This window comes from Terrapene carolina, unplaced genomic scaffold, assembly GCF_002925995.2.
Source record: "Terrapene carolina triunguis isolate 2854851 unplaced genomic scaffold, T_m_triunguis-2.0 Scaffold85, whole genome shotgun sequence".
Lineage (NCBI taxonomy): Eukaryota > Metazoa > Chordata > Testudines > Emydidae > Terrapene > Terrapene triunguis.
The window spans coordinates 56342690-56362110 of NW_020664436.1; the positions used below are offsets into that span (position 1 = coordinate 56342690).

General features: G+C 42.2%; 1 protein-coding gene across 1 annotated transcript in view; it reads left to right on the forward strand.

Moving 5' to 3' along the window:
* Positions 1-19421, forward strand: part of THEMIS (thymocyte selection associated) — a 106173-nt gene that overhangs the window by 22487 nt on the left and 64265 nt on the right. The window contains exons 3-4 of the mRNA XM_026649849.1: positions 4352-4810; positions 8711-9756. Of these exons, the coding sequence (XP_026505634.1) occupies positions 4352-4810; positions 8711-9756 (1505 nt within the window). The remainder of the gene's footprint in view (positions 1-4351; positions 4811-8710; positions 9757-19421) is intronic.

The window sequence follows — 19421 nt, forward strand, 5'->3', positions numbered from 1 at the left end:
AACTGAATTCCAGATGGCTCATCAGTCCCAGGAAATTTAACATAGCACTAAGTTCAGTCTCAGATTGATAGAGGGGAAAGGGATCTCCTTATCTGTGGTGAATATCCTTTCCCACTCCCTATAGATTACCAAGGAATTCCCAGCCAGAGATGACTTTTAATCCTAGTTCATAAAGATACTCCTGAAGAGCATAGCTTTTGCCTTTGGAATACAACATATTGAAAGAGCTTGTATTTTTTCAACAACTTTTCATAGGAACGATATCCCTGTTCCCCTCAACCCCAACGTTTTCAGGGGGATAATGCCCCTCTTGCTCCTGCAGCCTACTTGGCTGGAACATTGGCTGGATGATTGTGTTGTTTTTGTAAGTTACTCACTCATCAGGATCACATCCCTGCAAACACCATATTTTTTTGACATACTATATGGAGATCTGCTTACTTGTAACTTCTTTAAATGCATGTCAATGGTGCCATAAATTCTAGTGACCCTTATTAAACCCTTAGCTATGTCACATGGTACTGAAATTAAGGGTCAGACCTTTGAAACCCCTTTCTGCTGCTCAGACACTGCAAGGCAACTGGAAAGCTACCCTAATGAGCAACTGTGGATTCGCCTTACCTAGGGGAATCCCCCTCAAGCACAGCCCTTCCTTAATGTTAAAACCAAGGTTTAATCACTATTAACTGACCCAATGCTGAACCCCATTTTTCTTGGTCTGCACTGACAACTAAGTTGTGGTCAGCATTATGTTAGCTAACTCAATTACTCACAACCATGTTCAAACATAGCCACGTTCTGTAGTGTACACAAGGTCCATATCTTAGCCATGTTTGTGCATCCACACCAACCATGCTGCTTAACCATGTTGGAATGAGGGCAGCTTTCCCACAGCGCTTCAGCCCTGGACAGAGTGCCCAGAGGAGATGTATACACAGAGGCACAGGAGGCAGTGAAATCTGGAATGTTTTAGTACACTGACAGCTGTGAAGACCTAGGATTCTAAAACCAGTTATACAGGCACTGTTAATGATTCCATCTCTCCATTAAACCAGACAGCTCCTTACCATGCAGGTTTCTGGCAAGGACACACTTTTGTTAGTTACCATAGGTGCTACTGGAGTAGTAATCATGTTGTATGTGGATACAATCCATGCTTAGAGCCAACCATGCTCCTAACTGGTTATAAACTCAGTTACAAGCTGTAGTGTACACAGGATCTTAGTGAAGCTCCCTTTAGAGTGAAAGGCAATAAGTGCTATACACACATTGCAATGTGAAGATTGCAGTTTGTCATAGTGAAGCAATGATCACACTGAAGTGATTCTGTGACAGAAAGGACTTCATGTTTACGCTAGATCTTTGGCTGAGCACACAAGGCTGTAATTGGCTCATTACCCCCACCTGGCTGTGTGAACTGACTGCATGCTAAGACTGACTTTGGAGAGTATCCATCTGGTGCTTTCAAGAGGATGGGCACAGAGATTGGGCGGGGGGGACAACAGCACCTCTTGTGTGGAAGGGAGGTGCAGAATCACTCAGGAGGTGGGGAACTCATGGAAATGCACTCCCCACTGTGCCAAGCTGCCTTGTCTGACTCCCTGTCCCTTCTTTTTCTCCATAGCTGGGACAGTGGGCATTTCATCTTAACCATGGGATTGAAATACCTCTTGTGTGGTCCCAACAGGAAGTGGGAAGAGATGGGCTGGGGAAGGCTCGTGAGCTGAGCTTTTGGTCTGGTTGGTTGTGTTTTTTGTGGGGAGGAAAGAGCCTTGCTACCTTATTGGGGGAGGATGGCCTGATTCTGAGGGTGCACATTTGCTTGCAATTACCACTTAATTTGGACTGACGCATATTTTGCAGCCACAACCTATGTGTTTGCTTTTGAAAATTTGGCCTAGAATAACCTATTAAACTTAGTTATAGTTTCTGGGAAACTGGCCTTTTGCTATGGCTGGCCAAAAAAACTGCAGTATAACTATTATTTAAGTGTCTGTATGAGGCAATGTTATCACTGCTGAATCTTGTGAAAAGATAGCTTAATCACACAGCTCAACGAAACCCCACTGTTCAGTTCTCTAAACTGTCCGTTTCATCTAGGAAAACACTCACAAATATATAAATGTACATGTTTTTCTTGCTGTATGGACTTCTAATAAGACAGCTCCCAAGGGCATGATTAACATGAATTAATAGTGCCCCTAGGGATTAGAGAAGCACATATGCAGTCTCTGCCTTGTAATACTTCAGAGTTGCAATTACCTCATGATAAACCATGCTGCTCTAGTGCCTAAATACTGGTGTCATCCATCTAGTGGCCTATACTATTAATCATGCTAAGGCACATTCTTCTCCCTTGCTCTTATAATCCAGTGGTGGGGTTGGTTGTTTTAATATAGATCAATATTTACTCTATAAATCACTGAACTGCGTGAAAAAGGATAATTAGTGTGAACATTTAGGACCAAATTCGTTTTTTGTATAAGTATGTGAAACTACACTAAGAACAATAGAGTTGCACGTGCTTACACCAGCTCTGGATTTGTCCCATAAGGCTTAGTTTTCATGATCAGGTGTGAGGGGGGCAATAGATGCAATTAACCAATTTGCCTTTTTGTAGTAGCAAAGAAAATGATTATTATTATTTTATCCTGCATGTAAGAATTGGTGGAGGATGCTGGAACTAGAAGTGTCTTATCTGGGCTTGGGGAGTAAAAGTATTGCTTCTAAACTAAGAGAAGCATCATCTACTCTTTGTGCTGTCCATCCTTCAAGCTGGCATAGAGCATGGCAAGTTCAGCCACTGATAGTACAGTTCCTAAGGTGACATGAATGTCTTGGGATCTGTTCTCCGGACTTCCCATTTCCCATGGGGCCTCAGATGGGATTTGGAGGTTGCACCCCCCAACCCGTTCCACAAGGGCACAAATCCTGCTTCTAAGAGAGAACACTTCATCAGAAAGTCCACAAGGTTCTCTGTTTACGCCTCACTGTAGTGCCTGAGCATTTTAATTCTCTTTTTCACTTACTGCTGGTTTTATCATGGGAGGGTTTCTTTTGTTAACATGAAGATGTTGGTAAAAACTCTGATTTCCTATCTTAGAGGCATGTATCAAGTCTGTCATAATCCTCTGTGGTTTACACTCCAACTGTACCAGTAGCAACAGAGTGTGATAATATTTCAGTGATCAGCAAAGAAAAGAAAAAAACAGAGATGAAAGGGAATACTGTCATTGGATCAAATGTTGTGAAGAAAATTTTAGACCTTGCTCTACCTTGGAAACCTGAATGTGCTTAACTTTGAAGTCATTGACTGTGTAAAGTTAATCACATGTGTACATGCTGGAAGGGTTGGGGTCTTAGTGTAGTGATGGTCAGAAAAGTGACAATATAAAAATGTTTTTACTCAACGTTGTTTTTTTTGTCTGTCACATCAGCTCACTTTACTGAAGGGGGGGGAAAGTGTTTACTCCTGCACACTCTGCAAAACCAACATAGCTATTGTAGATGAAGCAGGATTCTATTCTACGTCATGAATCAACAAAACTTCAGCTAAATTCCACTTGCATAATCGTCATTCCAGGTGGAGATGCAAAAGCCTGAAAGAACACTTGGGCTATATAGCTATGTCACTAAATGACATCATCTCCTTTCAGTTTTGTTTGCTGCACCATTTAATGTAGAAGAAGCTCCTGTGTGTTGCAGTGGTAGTGCCATTTTGTATTTCACCTCAGCTATGCAACATTATAGAATGAGAGACTGTTTTCTCTCTCTCACACTTTCTCCCATTGAGACTTTATATTCATTCTTTCCTGTTTGTTGTTTTCCTTAATCTGAAATGAAAATAATTTAGATTGAAAAATACTTCTTTGTGCATTGAAAACCTAGCAGGATGCTGCTTGATTTTCACATCCGAGTTGATTTTGCAGGGTGGTCAGTTAGAAAAATTATCTTTCTCTGTATTTTGAACATATTTGCAATGAAAGCTGTTAAGAATTTAATTTACACATGCGCAAAGGGTCAACACAGTAACTATGCATCATTTAAGTCCCATTTAAACTCTAACATTCAGATTTAAGTGGGACTTAAGTGATGCACAGGTCTTGTGCTGGCTGGCCTTCTGCACAGGTTTGAATGTCATCCTCAGAGAATAAGTAGTGAAGCTTCATGATTCTGTTTTCATAGAGCCACTTTTCTGACAATACAACCACGCTTTAAATGAGATTTTGTTTTGTTTTGATTTTGAGTTTTTTTATTGGCTCCATGGGTTCATGAACTAAAAGTTGATGTGACAGTGAATGCTTGCATATTTCCCAAGTGCCCTTGTATAATACAACATTCGTGTTCTTAGGTCTTTGTAAGATTGTGGCTGATAAAACTCCATATCTCAGCATTGAAGAAATCACAAGAAAGGTTTCTATTGGGCCAACGCGACTGGGCCATCCTTGCTTCTATTGCAACAAAGACATAAAATTGGCAAATTTCACCATCAAACAAGGTGAGCAGATCATGTTCAACTCCGTGGAAGAGGTCAACGGGACACTGACTGTGAACTGCGGAGTGGTAAGAGATAACCAGTCTCACTCCTTTACTTTGCCACTCTCACAAGAAGGAGAGTTCTATGAATGTGAAGATGACCATATTTACACCCTGAAAGAGATTGTTGAATGGAAAATCCCAAAAAGTAGAAACCGGATTGTGAAATTTACCAATATGTTACATACGTGGGACTCCTCTAATCCACTTCCTGAGAATTTTGATGGCTGTCTGATTCTAGCACCGATCTACGAAGTACAAGGAGTGATGAAATGTAAGTAAAAATCTAAGTTAATGAGCTGTACCTCTGTGCCTAGCAGCGTGTTCTAAACTGAATGCAAACTGCTCAAAATATCTGTTACAGACAGTGCTTGTTTTGGATAGGTAGAAGATGGGTATTCCATGACCATATTTGCTATTGCTGCTAGTTTAAAAATGGGGAAAGAAGGGGAAGAATTTTTCTCCTTCTTCCTTCATCTCTAATTCAAATACTGACTCCATATATTTTTATTACAATCTGCTATTATCATTTTTACATGTACTACTACTATTAAATTATCTTTAGAGAGGAAACTTTTTCCCAAGCAGATAGAGCATAGAACTAAGAGTTCTGGGTTCTATTCCCAGAAACTCTTATTGACTAACTGTGTTACCATGGGGCAGTCATTTAATGTATGGCTCTATTTAGCCATCTGTAAAATAGATATAAAGGTAAGTATCTATGTCACAACAGTGTTAGGAGGCTTAATTATAGTTTGTGAAGTGTGTAGAGATACTCTTGCACATGGTGCTATCTGAATACAAAGGTGGTATTATTATTATATTACAGAAGCCAACATAGGGCTTGTCTTCACTGCAACAATTAGCTCAAATTATTACACTTGAGTTACTCTGCCTGAGCTAGCCTAGCTTGAGTGAGAGCCAAGTGACTACACTGCAACTACCCAGAGTGATAGGATTAGCAGCTGATGAGATGTAACTTGAGCTTCTGCATCCCCACTACACTACTAGCTCCAGCATCAGCAGAAAGTGAGTTTCAACTCACTCCCCTGATGGGCCAGCTAGCTTGAGTTTAAAGTAGTGGCTCTCAACCAGGGGCGCACATACCCCTGGAGGCATGCAGAGGTCTTCCAGGGCGTACATCAACTCATCTAGATATTTTCCTAGTTTTATAACAGGTTACATAAAAAACACTAGCAAAGTCAGTACAAACTAAAAATTCATACAGACAAAATGAGAAAGTAAGCACTTTTTCAGTAATAGTGTGCTGTGACACTTTTGTATATATCTCTGATTTTGTAAGCAAGTAGTTTTTAAGTATGGTAAAACTTGGGGTACACAAGACAAATCAGATTCCTGAAAGGGGTACAATAGTCTGGAAAGGTTGAGAGCCACTGGTTTAAAGCACCAAATAACTTGAGCTAGAGATTTTTGTGTGCCTGCAGTGACCGGGTTAGGAACAAAACTTGAGTTCTATCCTGAGCTAACTAAAATAAAATTAAAAAATTCACAGACTATTTTTTAAAACGCCCATGAAACAGGAAAGAATAAGTGAATCATTTCTTTAAGCACTTAAAAATTGTTGTGTGTGTATATGTACGCATGTATGTAATTTTTGTTTGTAAAAAGGATTGATTTTGTTCACTGCAAGATACTGGACAGTCAAGATTTTTCAGCTTTTCCATGAAGAAAATTACATTTTTAGCCCTAGACACCACAAGGGCTTATGCAAACACTTGACTTTGTTACTTAGAGTGGACTAATCATAGCAGTAAAGTTGAGCACATGTGCAAGTATTTGCCAGATTGGTGCCTAATTTCCTGCAAGGTTTTTCTGCCTTATGCCTGTATCAGAGACAGCTCCATGAAAATGGAATCATATTAGTACACCTCTACCCCGATATAACGCTGTTGTCGGGAGCCAAAAAATCTTACCGCGTTATAGGTGAAACCGCGTTATATTGAACTTGCTTTGATCCGTCGGAGTGCGCAGCCTCTGCCCCCCCACCCCGCCCCCCGGAGCACTGCTTTACCGCATTATATTCAAATTCGTGTTATATCGGGTCGCGTTATATCGGGGTAGAGGTGTATGTCATTCAGCAGCATGTTTTGCAAAAAACCCTTTTACAATGGATATTTCTCTTGGCTAAAACAGAGGACAAGGAAAGAAGGATGGGCAGCAATTGTTTGTGCAAGACACAAAATTTGTTAAATGATTAATTGGAGATATTCCATCAAGTCCAATATCCAGCTAATAGGCTTAATGTGTATCTTCACATGCTAAAATACTCCATTTTTCAAAACTGTGGCTGGATTCAGTGGTTTGCACCCCAATCCTGCAATCCACATAGCTGTATCCCAATGCCCACTTAGATCCAAACTGTAGGATCAAAGCCCTAAGTAAAAATAGTTTAGTTTCCTAAAAAACTACCAGATGGTTGTGAGATAATGTGAAATATGCACTTGCCTATCAACTCTACATCCTGATGTGTGCCTTACTTGTTTTTATTTGTATTCACATATATGTTTTTCACAATGCGTTCAATATGTAAACAACATTAAATGTCTCCTAAATGTTGATTTTAGAAATGAGTCACTCTGCACATGGTTAACTGTTTACTTGTGAACTGCAAAAAATGGATCCTCACTGTTTGTTAGAAAACAGTGAAGCTCTCTCTCTAGATTTTAAATGAAGTAAGGCAAACTCGGTTCTCAATTAAAAGATCACTGATAAGAGAGTGGTTAATTACATTTTCAGAGGCTGTGGGCAGGAGCTATACATGTGTCCATTCCCCCCCGCCCCCAACAATAACTAGATTGATGTATGTAACTCCCTCCGCAGCTCACAGAAAATGTATCCATTTGTAGACTATTGTTTTAATTCTCACTAATCACCCTTAGTTTGGCAACATTTCTTCACCCTAGTCAAAATGTTTGGCTCCTGAAGATGATAATATGACGAGGGCAGAGTGTGCATGCACATGCTGACCAGCTGTCATAAATTCTTATTATATAAAATGTACATTAAGTACTGAGTTTAATGAGTGAAGAATTAGTATATCATAACACATGAAGTATAAATGTAGGATCTGCTATGCAGCATGTGTATGTATGTACAATAAAAAACTTAATGAAGGAGGCCTTTAAATAATGTTCCTGTGTTAAATTACACCATCCTGAGAACTTGTTTATAATGAAAATAGCTAGGACCAAATTTTCAAATAGTATCCTCAATTTTGCACCTGTAATTACTAGCACATACAATTTTGCAAGTGCAATTATAAGACCATAGGAATTGCTGTACGGGATCAGATCATCTAGTGCAGTATCCTGTCTCTGACAGTGGCCAGTACTCGATGCTTCAGAGGAAGGAGCAAATAGTGGACAATTCTGGGATAAGCTAACCACGTACCCTGGAACATGAAGGTTTATATCTCTTCTTTTAAAAAAGCAGTATTGGTTTTTATAATAGTTAGTAAAAACAACAAGGAGTCTGGTGGCACCTTAAAGACTAACAGATTTATTTGGGCATAAACTTCCTGCTCTCCATGTGTCAGTATATAATGCCTGCATCTGTAACTTTCACTCTATACATCTGAAGAAGTGAGGTTTTTACCCACGAAAGCTTATGCCCAAATAAATCTGTTAGTCTTTAAGGTGCCACCAGACTCCTTGTTGTTTTTGTAGATACAGACTAACACGGCTACCCCCCTGATAATAGTTAGTGTAATTGTAGATGTTTTCATTATCCATATTAATGTCAACACCTTTTTTAATCCTGCTAGTTTTTGGCCTCAGTGACATCTTATGGCAATGAGTTCTGTTAGTTCATTATGAACTAAATTTATTCCTGTTCAATTGGTATTATTACAGAAGGTAAACTGGGGCACTTTATTGAGCTTTTCTGTACATTTTGTTATTTTGTGTACCTCTATTGTCTCATCTCATTTATCTCCTCTTCCATTAGATGTCTAACTGCCTAATTGCTCCTGCAAATGAAATAGACATTTTAAATTATAATATTTGCATTGATAATTGGTTTACACTGGCAAAATTGTGGACACAATTGTTGTACAATATCTTAGAGGGTTTTTTAAGTTGTCTCTTGGAGTGTGTCTATTTCATTACAACATCAGTGTGAAAACAAAAATTGACTTTTACCTTTTTCCTTTCAGTTCGAAGGGATATAGTTCATATCCTCTCTGATCTAGACATTGAAGTCATAGATGTAACAGACTCTTATGATATTAGCTGTTTCCTTCAGCCATTATCCATGGAAGATGTATTTGAAAGGACAAGCAAAGAATTTCCTATGGTTGCTGAGGTAATAGAAGGGCCCACAGGAAGACAGCAACCTTATAATTTATTATGTCCTGGGAAAGAAATTGTCATTCACAAAAAGTACCAGGCAAAAAGAATCCTTGCATCTGAGATCAGAAGTGATTCCCATAAAAGACACTTTTTAATTCCTGCCAGCTACAAAGGAAAGTTCAAAAGAAGACCTCGGGAGTTTCTAACTGCCTATGACCTGGAGATAGCAAGAAGTGACAAGGAGCAGCTTCATGTTGTAGCAACTAAAGCTTTTGATTCTCCCCATGCAGAATTGTTTTCTGTTTCTGTTGGAGACCAGTTTCTAGTTCAACAGCGCCAGACCGGAGAAGTCATATATCAGGGAAGGAAGAAAGTGATAGATGTTTTGGCCTGTGAACAAATACTAAGTGAGGCCTATAAGAAAGTGCTTCTTCCTATGTATATGGAAGGTGGCTTTGTAGAAGTGATTCATGACAAGAGACAGTACCAGCTTTCAGAGCTTTGCAAAGAGTTCCGCTTGCCCTTTAATGTCAAAGTGTCTGTGAGGGATCTCTCCATTGAGGAGGATGTCTTGGCTGCTATGCCTGGACTGCAGCTTGAAGAAGAAACCACAGACTCTTACTTGCTAATCAGCAGTGCTGGCGATCCTGCGGACAGTTGGGAAATTCCTGTGTATCGTCTAAATATGTCTGTTCAGTTGCTCAGCAAATCTGTTGCTGAAACTGTATCCTCCCCAACTAGGACCATTGTGGAAGAGATCAGTGAAGAACAATATTACATGGTGAGGAGATTTGAAAACCAAGCCCTACACCCACCACCCAGACCTCCCAAAAAGCCAACAACACTGGAATCAAAACCTCTTCTTACTCTAGCAGAACGAAGTGTGTCGGATGCACCGCATGCTGTGAAGGTAGGACATTTCTTCTATTATATATCCTTTGGCATATGTTTGAGATATTTCACAATCTGCTTCCATTTTATGTTGGCTTGTGTTTTATGTTAAACTCATTTATCTTCCTGCAGCGTTTGAGATGGCAGTGAACCCCACAGGATAGACAAATGAGCTGCTAGAACTTAACATTGAGGGCTGAATCCTCCGTTGGTGTAAACTGATCTGTTGAAGATCTGGCCCTAGAGCTTTGGAGTTGAATAATCCTTTGTTGCACTGGTGTATAAATGAGGGGACAATTTGGGCTATTACAGCTAAATGCTTAAAAATGGGAAATACATGTTGATTCGATACATTAACAGAGAATTTGGTTCAGATAGAGATCACAGAATTTGTATTGGAAATTTACACACAGACATTCTACAGAGATATTTTTGTTCTGAATATTTTGCATTGTATCCAAATATTAAAAAGATTTTTGAATGGAAAGTATTGATTTTCATAAAGCTACTGAAGTTTCAATATTTCACCAAAGCAAAGAGCACATACAAAAGTGCCCATTATAGCTGGACAAATACTGGAGTATTTTTAGTAGCAGTTAACCCATAACAATTGTGCTTGTCATTGGTTTTCTTCTATATGTTGAAAGAGCTATATATAGAAAGGTGACTTGATGAGGACTCAGCAGGGAAACAAGTACAGGGCCTGCTCAGACTATGTGTGTATCTCTAGTCACAGCTCCCATTCCCCTCTCACTTTCCTGTTCAAATACAAATCCACCAAAAGAAAAAAAAAATTAATTTTACATTCATTATTAATGCAGTTGAGTCTCCTGAATGTGACTAGTTACATCTTGGTAACTATGATCCACTTGGAACGCAAGCAGGAATTGATGTTTACATTTTTTTAAAAAATAAGGGCCATATTGTGCCTTTTGCATCCACGTTTGGAGGGGAACATCTTTGCGCCTCTCCCCTCATGTGCTGAATGTTATTCACCTCTGTGGCAGCAATTTTCTGTCTCTGTTCCTAGGACAGAGAGTTTTCCATGGGCCTGAGGATCCATGCAGAAGTAGCAAGCAGGCCCAGGGAGAAGTGGATGGGGGGAAGATACACATTGTTTTGATACCAGTCCTGTGGAATCCTTCAGATACAAGTATTAAATTAAGAGGCTATGCTGATTTCCTCTGTCTTCCCTCCAAGCTGGTGAAGCCCTTCACTGACCGTTTTTGGGGGGGGGGGCGGGGGGGTTGAGGTTGAGGGGGGGCTCGCAGCCAGCTGCTGGCGGGGGAGAATTCCTAATAGCAAGGACCCATTAAGCCATGCTGCCAGCTAGTGGGGACATATAGAAGGCATGGGTTCCAGAATTGGTAGAGAGGCCTGAGGCTTGTGTGATGTTGTGGTCTGAGGTACTGGATGGGAACCCAAGAACTCTTCCCGAGGTCTATTTCATAGGCAACTGAACCACCAATCGGAAGGAGGCAGACTGCCCACTGGTACCAGTGGGTATGTGTGTGAGAACTATGAGCTGGTATCTGACTCTGGATTAGTATTGTGCAAAAGATGTTATTTTACTGCAGCTAGGAGGAGGCAGTTAGAATAACAGAGATACATTATGGTTCATTTGTACATTTGTGAACGATTGCAACCGTAGACTTCAAATACTTGGATATAGAAACACATTTAAGCAAATGACATTTTTATGAAAGCTTGCAATAAATAAATAATAAATTAGAGTCAAAATGTTACCTCTGTACAGATTTGTAAATTCTCTTTTCCTGGAAAGGTGAAACAAGTAGCTATCCCTTATTCATAAGATTAAACCCCCAAGCTCTAATATAATTGATTTAGAGTCAAACAGAATGTATTATCTCTCCATCCTGAACAGAGAGAGGCCTTTGAGAATACCTGGATCTGCTCTGATGTTTTCCTGCTTTTGCCCATGTGATGATTATAGTGGTGGTGGCGGGGGGGAGGGGCGGGAGGCTACAATTTTCTTCTGAACATACCTGCTAAGTCTGAAGGTTCAGAAATTTGCCCAAATGATAAATGGTCTAATCTGCATATTTTATGACACTGCATTGCCTCATTTGCATAAATGACTGCAAACATCCAAATGAGCAGAACATAAATCCAAGAAGGTTGATGCATGGAATGAACTTTAGGATCATAGGAATTGCCTTGCTCCTAACTGGCTCTGGCATCTCCCCAGCTGATGTTCAACTAACTCTGGCATCTCCTGGAGGCTCTGTCCCTGGTTGCTTCTTGTCCTCATCTGGGTGAAAGGCTGTCTTTTGGTCGGTGGCCCTGGGGCTAGGTGCTGCTGCCTTGCAAGGGAGATCTGGTTGCTTCCTGCCATCAGCTGGTCATGCTCTGGTTGGGCTGATAGCCCCTAGCTGGGAATTCACTTTGATTGCTCCTTTACCCTTTTTCCCTGGCAGGAGGGAAATAGAGGAGGCTCTAACTGCACCTGCCTGCTGCTTCCTGACTGGGGTGAAATCATAGAATCACAGAAATATAGGGATTGAAGGGACCTCAAGAGGTCCTCTAGTCCAGTGAAAAGAGAGGCTTACAAGAGGCCAAAATCTATAGCTATAGGAAAATACTCTATGGCTGGAAAACCATCCTTCCGCAATAGACGTGGAATTATGTAATAAAATAAATAAAAGGAAAAGAATGATAAAAATACAAGATATAGCAAATCAATATATCTGTGATAAGTGTGGACATTACTGTCAAATGTATATTGATGGCTCCAAAGAGGAAGCAACAGGTAGAGTGAGAACAGCTTTCTGTATGCCTGCATTTGGACTCAAGAAAGCCAGAGGGCTAATTAACATGATCTCTGTCTTTATGGCTGAGCTAACACTAAGTTGGACCTAGAATGTATGGCCAGCTGCCTTTCTGCCTGATTCCTTATCAGGATTGTAGGCACTATACAATGGCAAGTCTGACAGCAGAAATAGGGTGACCAGTAGAAAGTGTGAAAAATTGGGATGGGGGTAGGAGGTAATAGGCGCCTATATTTTAAAAAAAAAAAAAAAAAAAAAAAAGCCCCGAATATCAGGACTGTCTCTATAAAATCAGGACATCCGGTTACCCTAAGCAGAAATGATATACTTAATGAAATATTGCTGCTAACAAACAAATTGGTGCAATGTGATGTGACTGTAGTAATAGCATGGATCCTGGCACATTTAGGTTTTGCTGGCAACACATAGGCAAACAAAGAGGCAAAAAATGCTATTGAGCATGAACAAGTTGACTTAGAGATCCCATTAAGCAAATTGAATTTACACACTTAATCAAAAATGAGATAAGGAAGGAATGGCAGGAACTTGTGGCCACGTGAAACGAAGGCGGGGGGGGGGGGGGGGGGAGGAGGGAATCTGTGAAGTATGCCCAATAGTTGAAAATGTTTATTTAATCCAAGGACCTGAGAGGAAGAGTGAAGTGGCTCTATTCAGAATTTTAACAGGTCATTGTGGATTAAATAGTAATCTATTTCTAACAAACAAATTTAAGGATGGATTTAAGGTCCGAGAAACAATAGATCATCTCTCATGGATCTGTAAAGACTGTACCAGTAAAAGGAGATATTTATACGGAAAACTCAGAAACCTTGGAGTAATAAAATTTTCTTTGCAACACCTGTACAGAATGCAAGGAAAATGGGGCCCAATTAAAAAAGCTATTCTGCAATTTTTAATCGTCCTGGGAAAGGTGACAGACTTTGTCATAACCTGTCTATGAAATCCTGTGGAGAGCAGTCATAGACTCAGGAAGTGAGCCTGCACAGAACCGAAGGAGAAGGGGCCTGGCTGGGGCAGCTAGTGGAGAGAGGAGGTGGTGGCTGAGGATGGCGGAGAGAGAAGGCTGGCTGGCAGGCAGTTGAGGAGGAGGCAGGGTGGAGGACTACAGCTGGCCCCCAGGTGAAATGAGGCTGAACATTGAACCTGACAATGGAGGTCGGTGGGGAAAAAGAGAAAAATTGTCTTGGATTATGAAGGAGAAAAAGCAAGGGATGAGGGATGGTCTCAGATCAGGAAAAATTAATATATATATATATATATCAGGTATGAAGAATAAGGGATTCATAGAAATGAAAGAAAAAAACAGGATAGAAGTCAGCATTTTATAATTGTCAGATCAGAGATAGAAGATGTGAAAGCAGAGGATGTTAACCCCCTGAAAATGGCAGAATGGATAAAGCGAAGTGTTGGTGTCATTCAAAGAGCTAAAAGAATTGCTGGGTGGCGATCTATTGATAGAGTGTACGCATAAAGAGCAAGCTGAAAATCTTCTAAAAACTGTAACCTTCGGGAAAATGAAAGTTACTTCTCAACAAAATTCCTGATTGAAGTAAGAAGGGTTATGTTTGAAATGCTACAAGGATTATCTGAGGATGATATCTAAAAGAGTATAGGTGAAGATAAAGTATTGTTTGATAAAAGGCTACTTAGTAAGGGCGGGGGGTGGGGGGGAAATGCCATCTACCACTGTACATATAACACTTAAAAGTAGGACACTTCCCAGTAGGATCCAAATGGATTATCAATCTTTTGGGGTTAAACCACATATTTCTACTCAGTGGCGTAGCCAGCTTTTAAGAGGAGGGGGAGCAAACCTAAAAAAGGCGCCCTCCCCCCCCTTGGCTCCTCCGGCTGCACCGCTGACCGCCCCTCCCCCCGCTCCTCCGGCCACCATGCTGCGCCCCCCCACTCCTCCAGCCGCGCGCCCGCCGCCCCCCCATGGCTGCCGGCCGCGCTGTGGGCGGCCAGCCTATGCCCCCCCTCGCTCCTCCGGCCGTGCTGCGGGCGGCCAGCCTGCGCTCCCCCCTCGCTCCTCCGGCCGGCGGCCGCCTTTGGGAAAAGGGGTGAGGGGAAGCGGCTGCTTCCCCTGCACCCCGCTAGCTACGCTACTATCCTACTCCCCGCACCTCTGGTGAGGTGCTTTAATTGTCAAAGGTTTGGATGTATGCCAGCCATTTGTAAGGGAACAATGTGGTGCAGTAAGTGTGGAGGAAATAACTCCCATGACAAGTGAGTAGAAGGAACAGAACCTAAATGCAGCACTTGCGGGGGAAAGCACAGTGCAGCAATAAAGGATGTGCGGCAGGAGAACAAGCTAGAGAAAAATGAAACCTGTTCACAAAGTATCTCATGCAGAGGCTATCAAAAGATACACACTGCTGAAAATAGAAAAAAATACACAAGAAAAAAAGATGTACGGAGGCAGCAGAACATATCTCTGATGAGGGAGGAGAATATGAGAGGAATGGGAGATGATGTATTGCTTGTAAGTAAAGAGAAGTTTATAGTGTTCATTATAGAAGTAATTAACTGCACCTTGCAGATGGAGAAAAAACCTCCAAAGGTTTGAAATCACAGCAAATGCAGCAGAAAAATATGTAAAGACAGACAACCTCTCAATAGACCGCATTAACAGGATTTTGACGGAAGGCAATAATATAGCTTAAATAACATGATCTTAATGATCCTTAGCTGGAATGTGCATGGTTTAATAGTGCATAGACAGGAATTTAAGAAAGCCATCTCTAAAATGGGGGAAAAAAGCCTAATGTAATATGTGTGCAAGAAAGACTGGTAATAAGTAAACTTGTGTTCAATCTACAGGGGTATGATATACTCTGGAGGAATCAAGAGGCTACCAAAGGAGGGGAGGATTTAGCTACGTCAAAATGGATGCGCAGAAACTATGTTCTGAATATAATGCTATTAAGATTCCCATGCAGAACAAAAACACTTATATACAGATATATAATTTTTATAATCCATGTAAAAGTTAGTTAATTTAGAACTAGAAAAATTATGTAATGTCAAAAACCCTTTGATAATTTGCAGACACTTTAATAGTCATAATGTGCTATGGTGAAGTAAGAAAACTGACTGAAATGGTAAAAGTTTAGAACAATTTATTGATATGCATAACGGTAATATTGAACACAGGAGCACCTACTAGATTTAATTGATTGGATAGATCCTCTTCAGTTTTGGATCTGAGAATTGCAACAAATAAAATAAGCTAGTAAATGGGAAATGATCATTTCCTATACTTATTGGGTATCAAGGCTGAAGAAATGTCAAAAAACATGAAAAGAGTTCCGAACTGGAATTTTAAAAAGCTAATTGGGGCCCTTTCAAGATTAAGGATGATGAATATTTATGCAGTAGCTGTACAATTGACAATCTAGGAGAATTCTATAACAACGTAATAAAAAGAATTACAGCAGCAGCTGATCTGGCCATCTACAAAACACCAAATTTCCCCCGATTTAGAAATTCGGTTCCCTGGTGGAATTAGGATTGCAAATTAGCAATCAAGGAAAGAAATAAGGCATCCAAGCAAACAAACATATAGTGAATACTAAAGACTTAAAGAATTATAAAAGATGTAAGGTGGTGGCGCAAAAAATTATCAGAATGAAAAAGAAAGTTGGAGAAATGTATGTTGTTACCTGAACCAAGGTTCAAGGTTTTCAGAAATATATAAGCACATTCAAAGAATGACTGGAATTGGAAGTAAAAGTCTTAAACAATGAAGCAATGAAACGAAGGTCTCCAATTTAGGAAAGGCAGACATTTTAGCAAAAGAATTCCAAAAGGTCAGCAGTGATATGAATCAAAGAAATAGGTTTTGTGAAAAAAATGGAGGTTTATTGAGGATTACTGTGAACTATTAAATGGCTGGAGAGAATATGCTGATGATGTGTTAAACAAAAGTTTTAGCATGCAGGAGCTTATTTTAGCCCCTAGAAAAAAGAAAAATACAGCTCCAGATAAAGATAATATAAGGAAGGACAAGATTATGTCATGGAAGTAATGGAGTCTGTGAGTTTTTAGAGACCTTTGTGACATTTTCTGCTTCAGCCCAGGGCGGCGGGCCCACAGCTGTCAGCCCATGAGCCAGAGCGCACAGTCACCGTCGGCGGTGGGGAGACCTCAGTGCTCTCAGTCACTGTGAGTGTTGGGGCCCCTGGAGCTCCCAGCTGCCGTGGCTTGGGTTTAGGCTTCAGTTGTCCCATCAGTCCCTCCTCCCCCATTATTTTTAGTAAAAGTCAGACAGGTCACAAGCGTCCGTGAATTTTTATTTATTGTCTGCGACTTGTGACTTTTACTAAAAATAACCGTGACAAAATCTTAACCTTAAATATAAGTAATGGAATGCATCAACCCTTGTCAGAAGGAAGTCTAAAGATTCTGTTGCAGTTATATAATGATATTTTGGGGAAAAGACAGCTGCCAGTAGAACGGAAACAAGCATTGGTAATACCAGTGAGGGAACTAGGCAAGATACATGCAAGGCCTGACACTTATAGGCCTATTGCCCTCACAACGTATGTGGGGAAGATCATGGAAAAAATGATAAATGTAAGACTTGTGGAATACTTGGAGAAAAATGATATTATAACTATCGTACAAAGTGGTTTCAGAAGAGAAAAATGCGCAGTTAACCATATAGTCAGATTACAAACAGAGGTACAAAAAAGCATATGGACAAAGAACTTCATGGTAAAAGTCTTCCTGGCCTCCTATATAAACTAGCCAAAGCTGGAATAAAAAGGAGAATGTTTTGGTGGATAAAGGACTTTTTAAGTGACAGAACCATACAAGTCATAGTGGGAACGTCAAAAACCTACAAGCTTACTTGTGGAGCTCTGTGAGGGAGTATTATCAGCCCTACTTTGTTTTCCATTATTATAAATCACCCCCCAGAAAGTGTGCAGACAGGAATAGATATTTTCCTTTTTGCAGATGGCTGTGCTACATGGACTAATCATAAAAGACTTCAAGTAGCTGTAGAAAAGACAAATGAGGCACACCGGACAATTTCCAAGCGGGGAAATTATTGGGGATTTAAATTCTCACTTGCAAAAACAAAAGGAATGCTTTTATCCAGGAAGAAAATTAAGCAATAACGGGACTTATTTCTTTATGGTGAAAAAATTCAGATAGTTCAAAAATTTATGTTCCTAGAGGTCGTGTTTAATTAAAAATAATTAACTGGGAAAGTGACGTAGATAATATCATACAAAACTTATTTAAAAGTATAGCTGGAAAAAACTGGGGTGCAGATAACAAGATACTGATGATAATGTATAGAGCAGGGGTCGGCAACCTTTCAGAAGCGGTGTGCCGAGTCTTCATTTATTCACTCTAATTTAAGGTTTCGCGTGCCGGTAATACATGTTAATATTTTTTAGAAGGTCTCTCTCTATAAGTCTATATATTATGTAACTAAACTAGTGTTGTATTATAAAATAAACAAGGTTTTCAAAATGTTTAAGAAGCTTCATTTAAAATGAAATTAAAATGTTGATCTTACGCCACCAGCCCGCTCAACCCGCTGCTCACCTGTTCACCTAGGCCAGCAGCGGGCTGAGCGAGGCCGGCGGCCAGGACCCCGGCTGGCAAGGGTCCGGCAGCCAGAACCCCAGACCAGCAACGGGCTGTGTGGGGCCGGCGGCCAGGATCCCAGACCGGCAGTGGACTGAGCGGCTCAGCTCACTGCCGCTCAGGGGTTCCATCCACCGGCTCCTGCCAGCCGGGATCCTGGCTGCCGGATCCACTCAGCCCGCTGCCAGTCTGGGGTCCCAGCCCTCCCCACATACAGTGGGTACCTACCTTCTCCCTGGTTCTGGCCATTCTCTTCCTCTCTCTGCACTGAGCTGAGGGTGGCAGTGCACTGAGCACAGGGCTGGGGGTGAAGGGTCGGGCCAGGAGCTAAAATGAGGGAGGGGGCTCAGGGTTGGGGCAGGAGGGTCGGGTGTGGGATACTTACCTGGGCAGCTCCCATTTGATGTGAGGGGTGCAGATGGGAATGTGGGGGGGGGGGTGCAGGAGCTCCCGTTTGGTGCTCCGGGTGGGGGTGGGGATGTGGCGGGTGCATAGGGTGTGGGGGGGCTGGGGATGTGGGGCGGTGCAGGTGTCAGGGCAGATGGGGGGCTGGGGATGTGTGGGGGTGCCAGAGTCAGGGCTAGGGTTGTGGGGGTTGGATGAAGGAGTCAAGCAGAGGGCTGGGTGTGTATGAGGGAGGTACAGGGCTCAGGGCAGGGGTCTGGGGTGTGTGTGGGGCTCAGGGCAGAGGGCAGGGTGTGTGTGGGGGGGAGTCAGGGCTCAGGGGAGAGGGCTGGGTGACTGCCCCCCTAAGAACTCCCAACCCCCCAGCTCCTTGTCCCCTGGCCACCCCCTCCAGAGACCCCCAATCCTAACTGCCCCCCCAGGACCCTCCTTGATCCCTGTCCCCTGACTGCCCTGACCCCTATCCACCCCCTGCCCCCTGACAGACCCCGGGACTCCCATGCCCCATCCAACCCCCCCTGCTCCCTGACTGCCCGCACCAGAGACCCCCCCATCCAACCCACCCTGTCCCCTGACTGCCCCCATGCCCACCCCTTATCCAACCCCCCCGGCCCCGGACTCCTTACCATGAGGCTCCACACAGAGCCTGATAAGCTGCCCCGCGGGACCGCGCAGCCTCGGCCCCCAGAGCTCTGCGCGCGCGGCGGCAGGGCTCCGGGTGAGCGGGGAGCGTCTTTCCCTCCCCGCGGAGCCAAACAGTGCCCCGCGGGAGCGCACAGCCCTTACCCCCAGAGCGCTGCGTGCGTGGCGGCAGAGCTCCAGGGGAGGGGAGAAGGCGCAGGAGGGGCTGGCAGCTTGCTGCGCT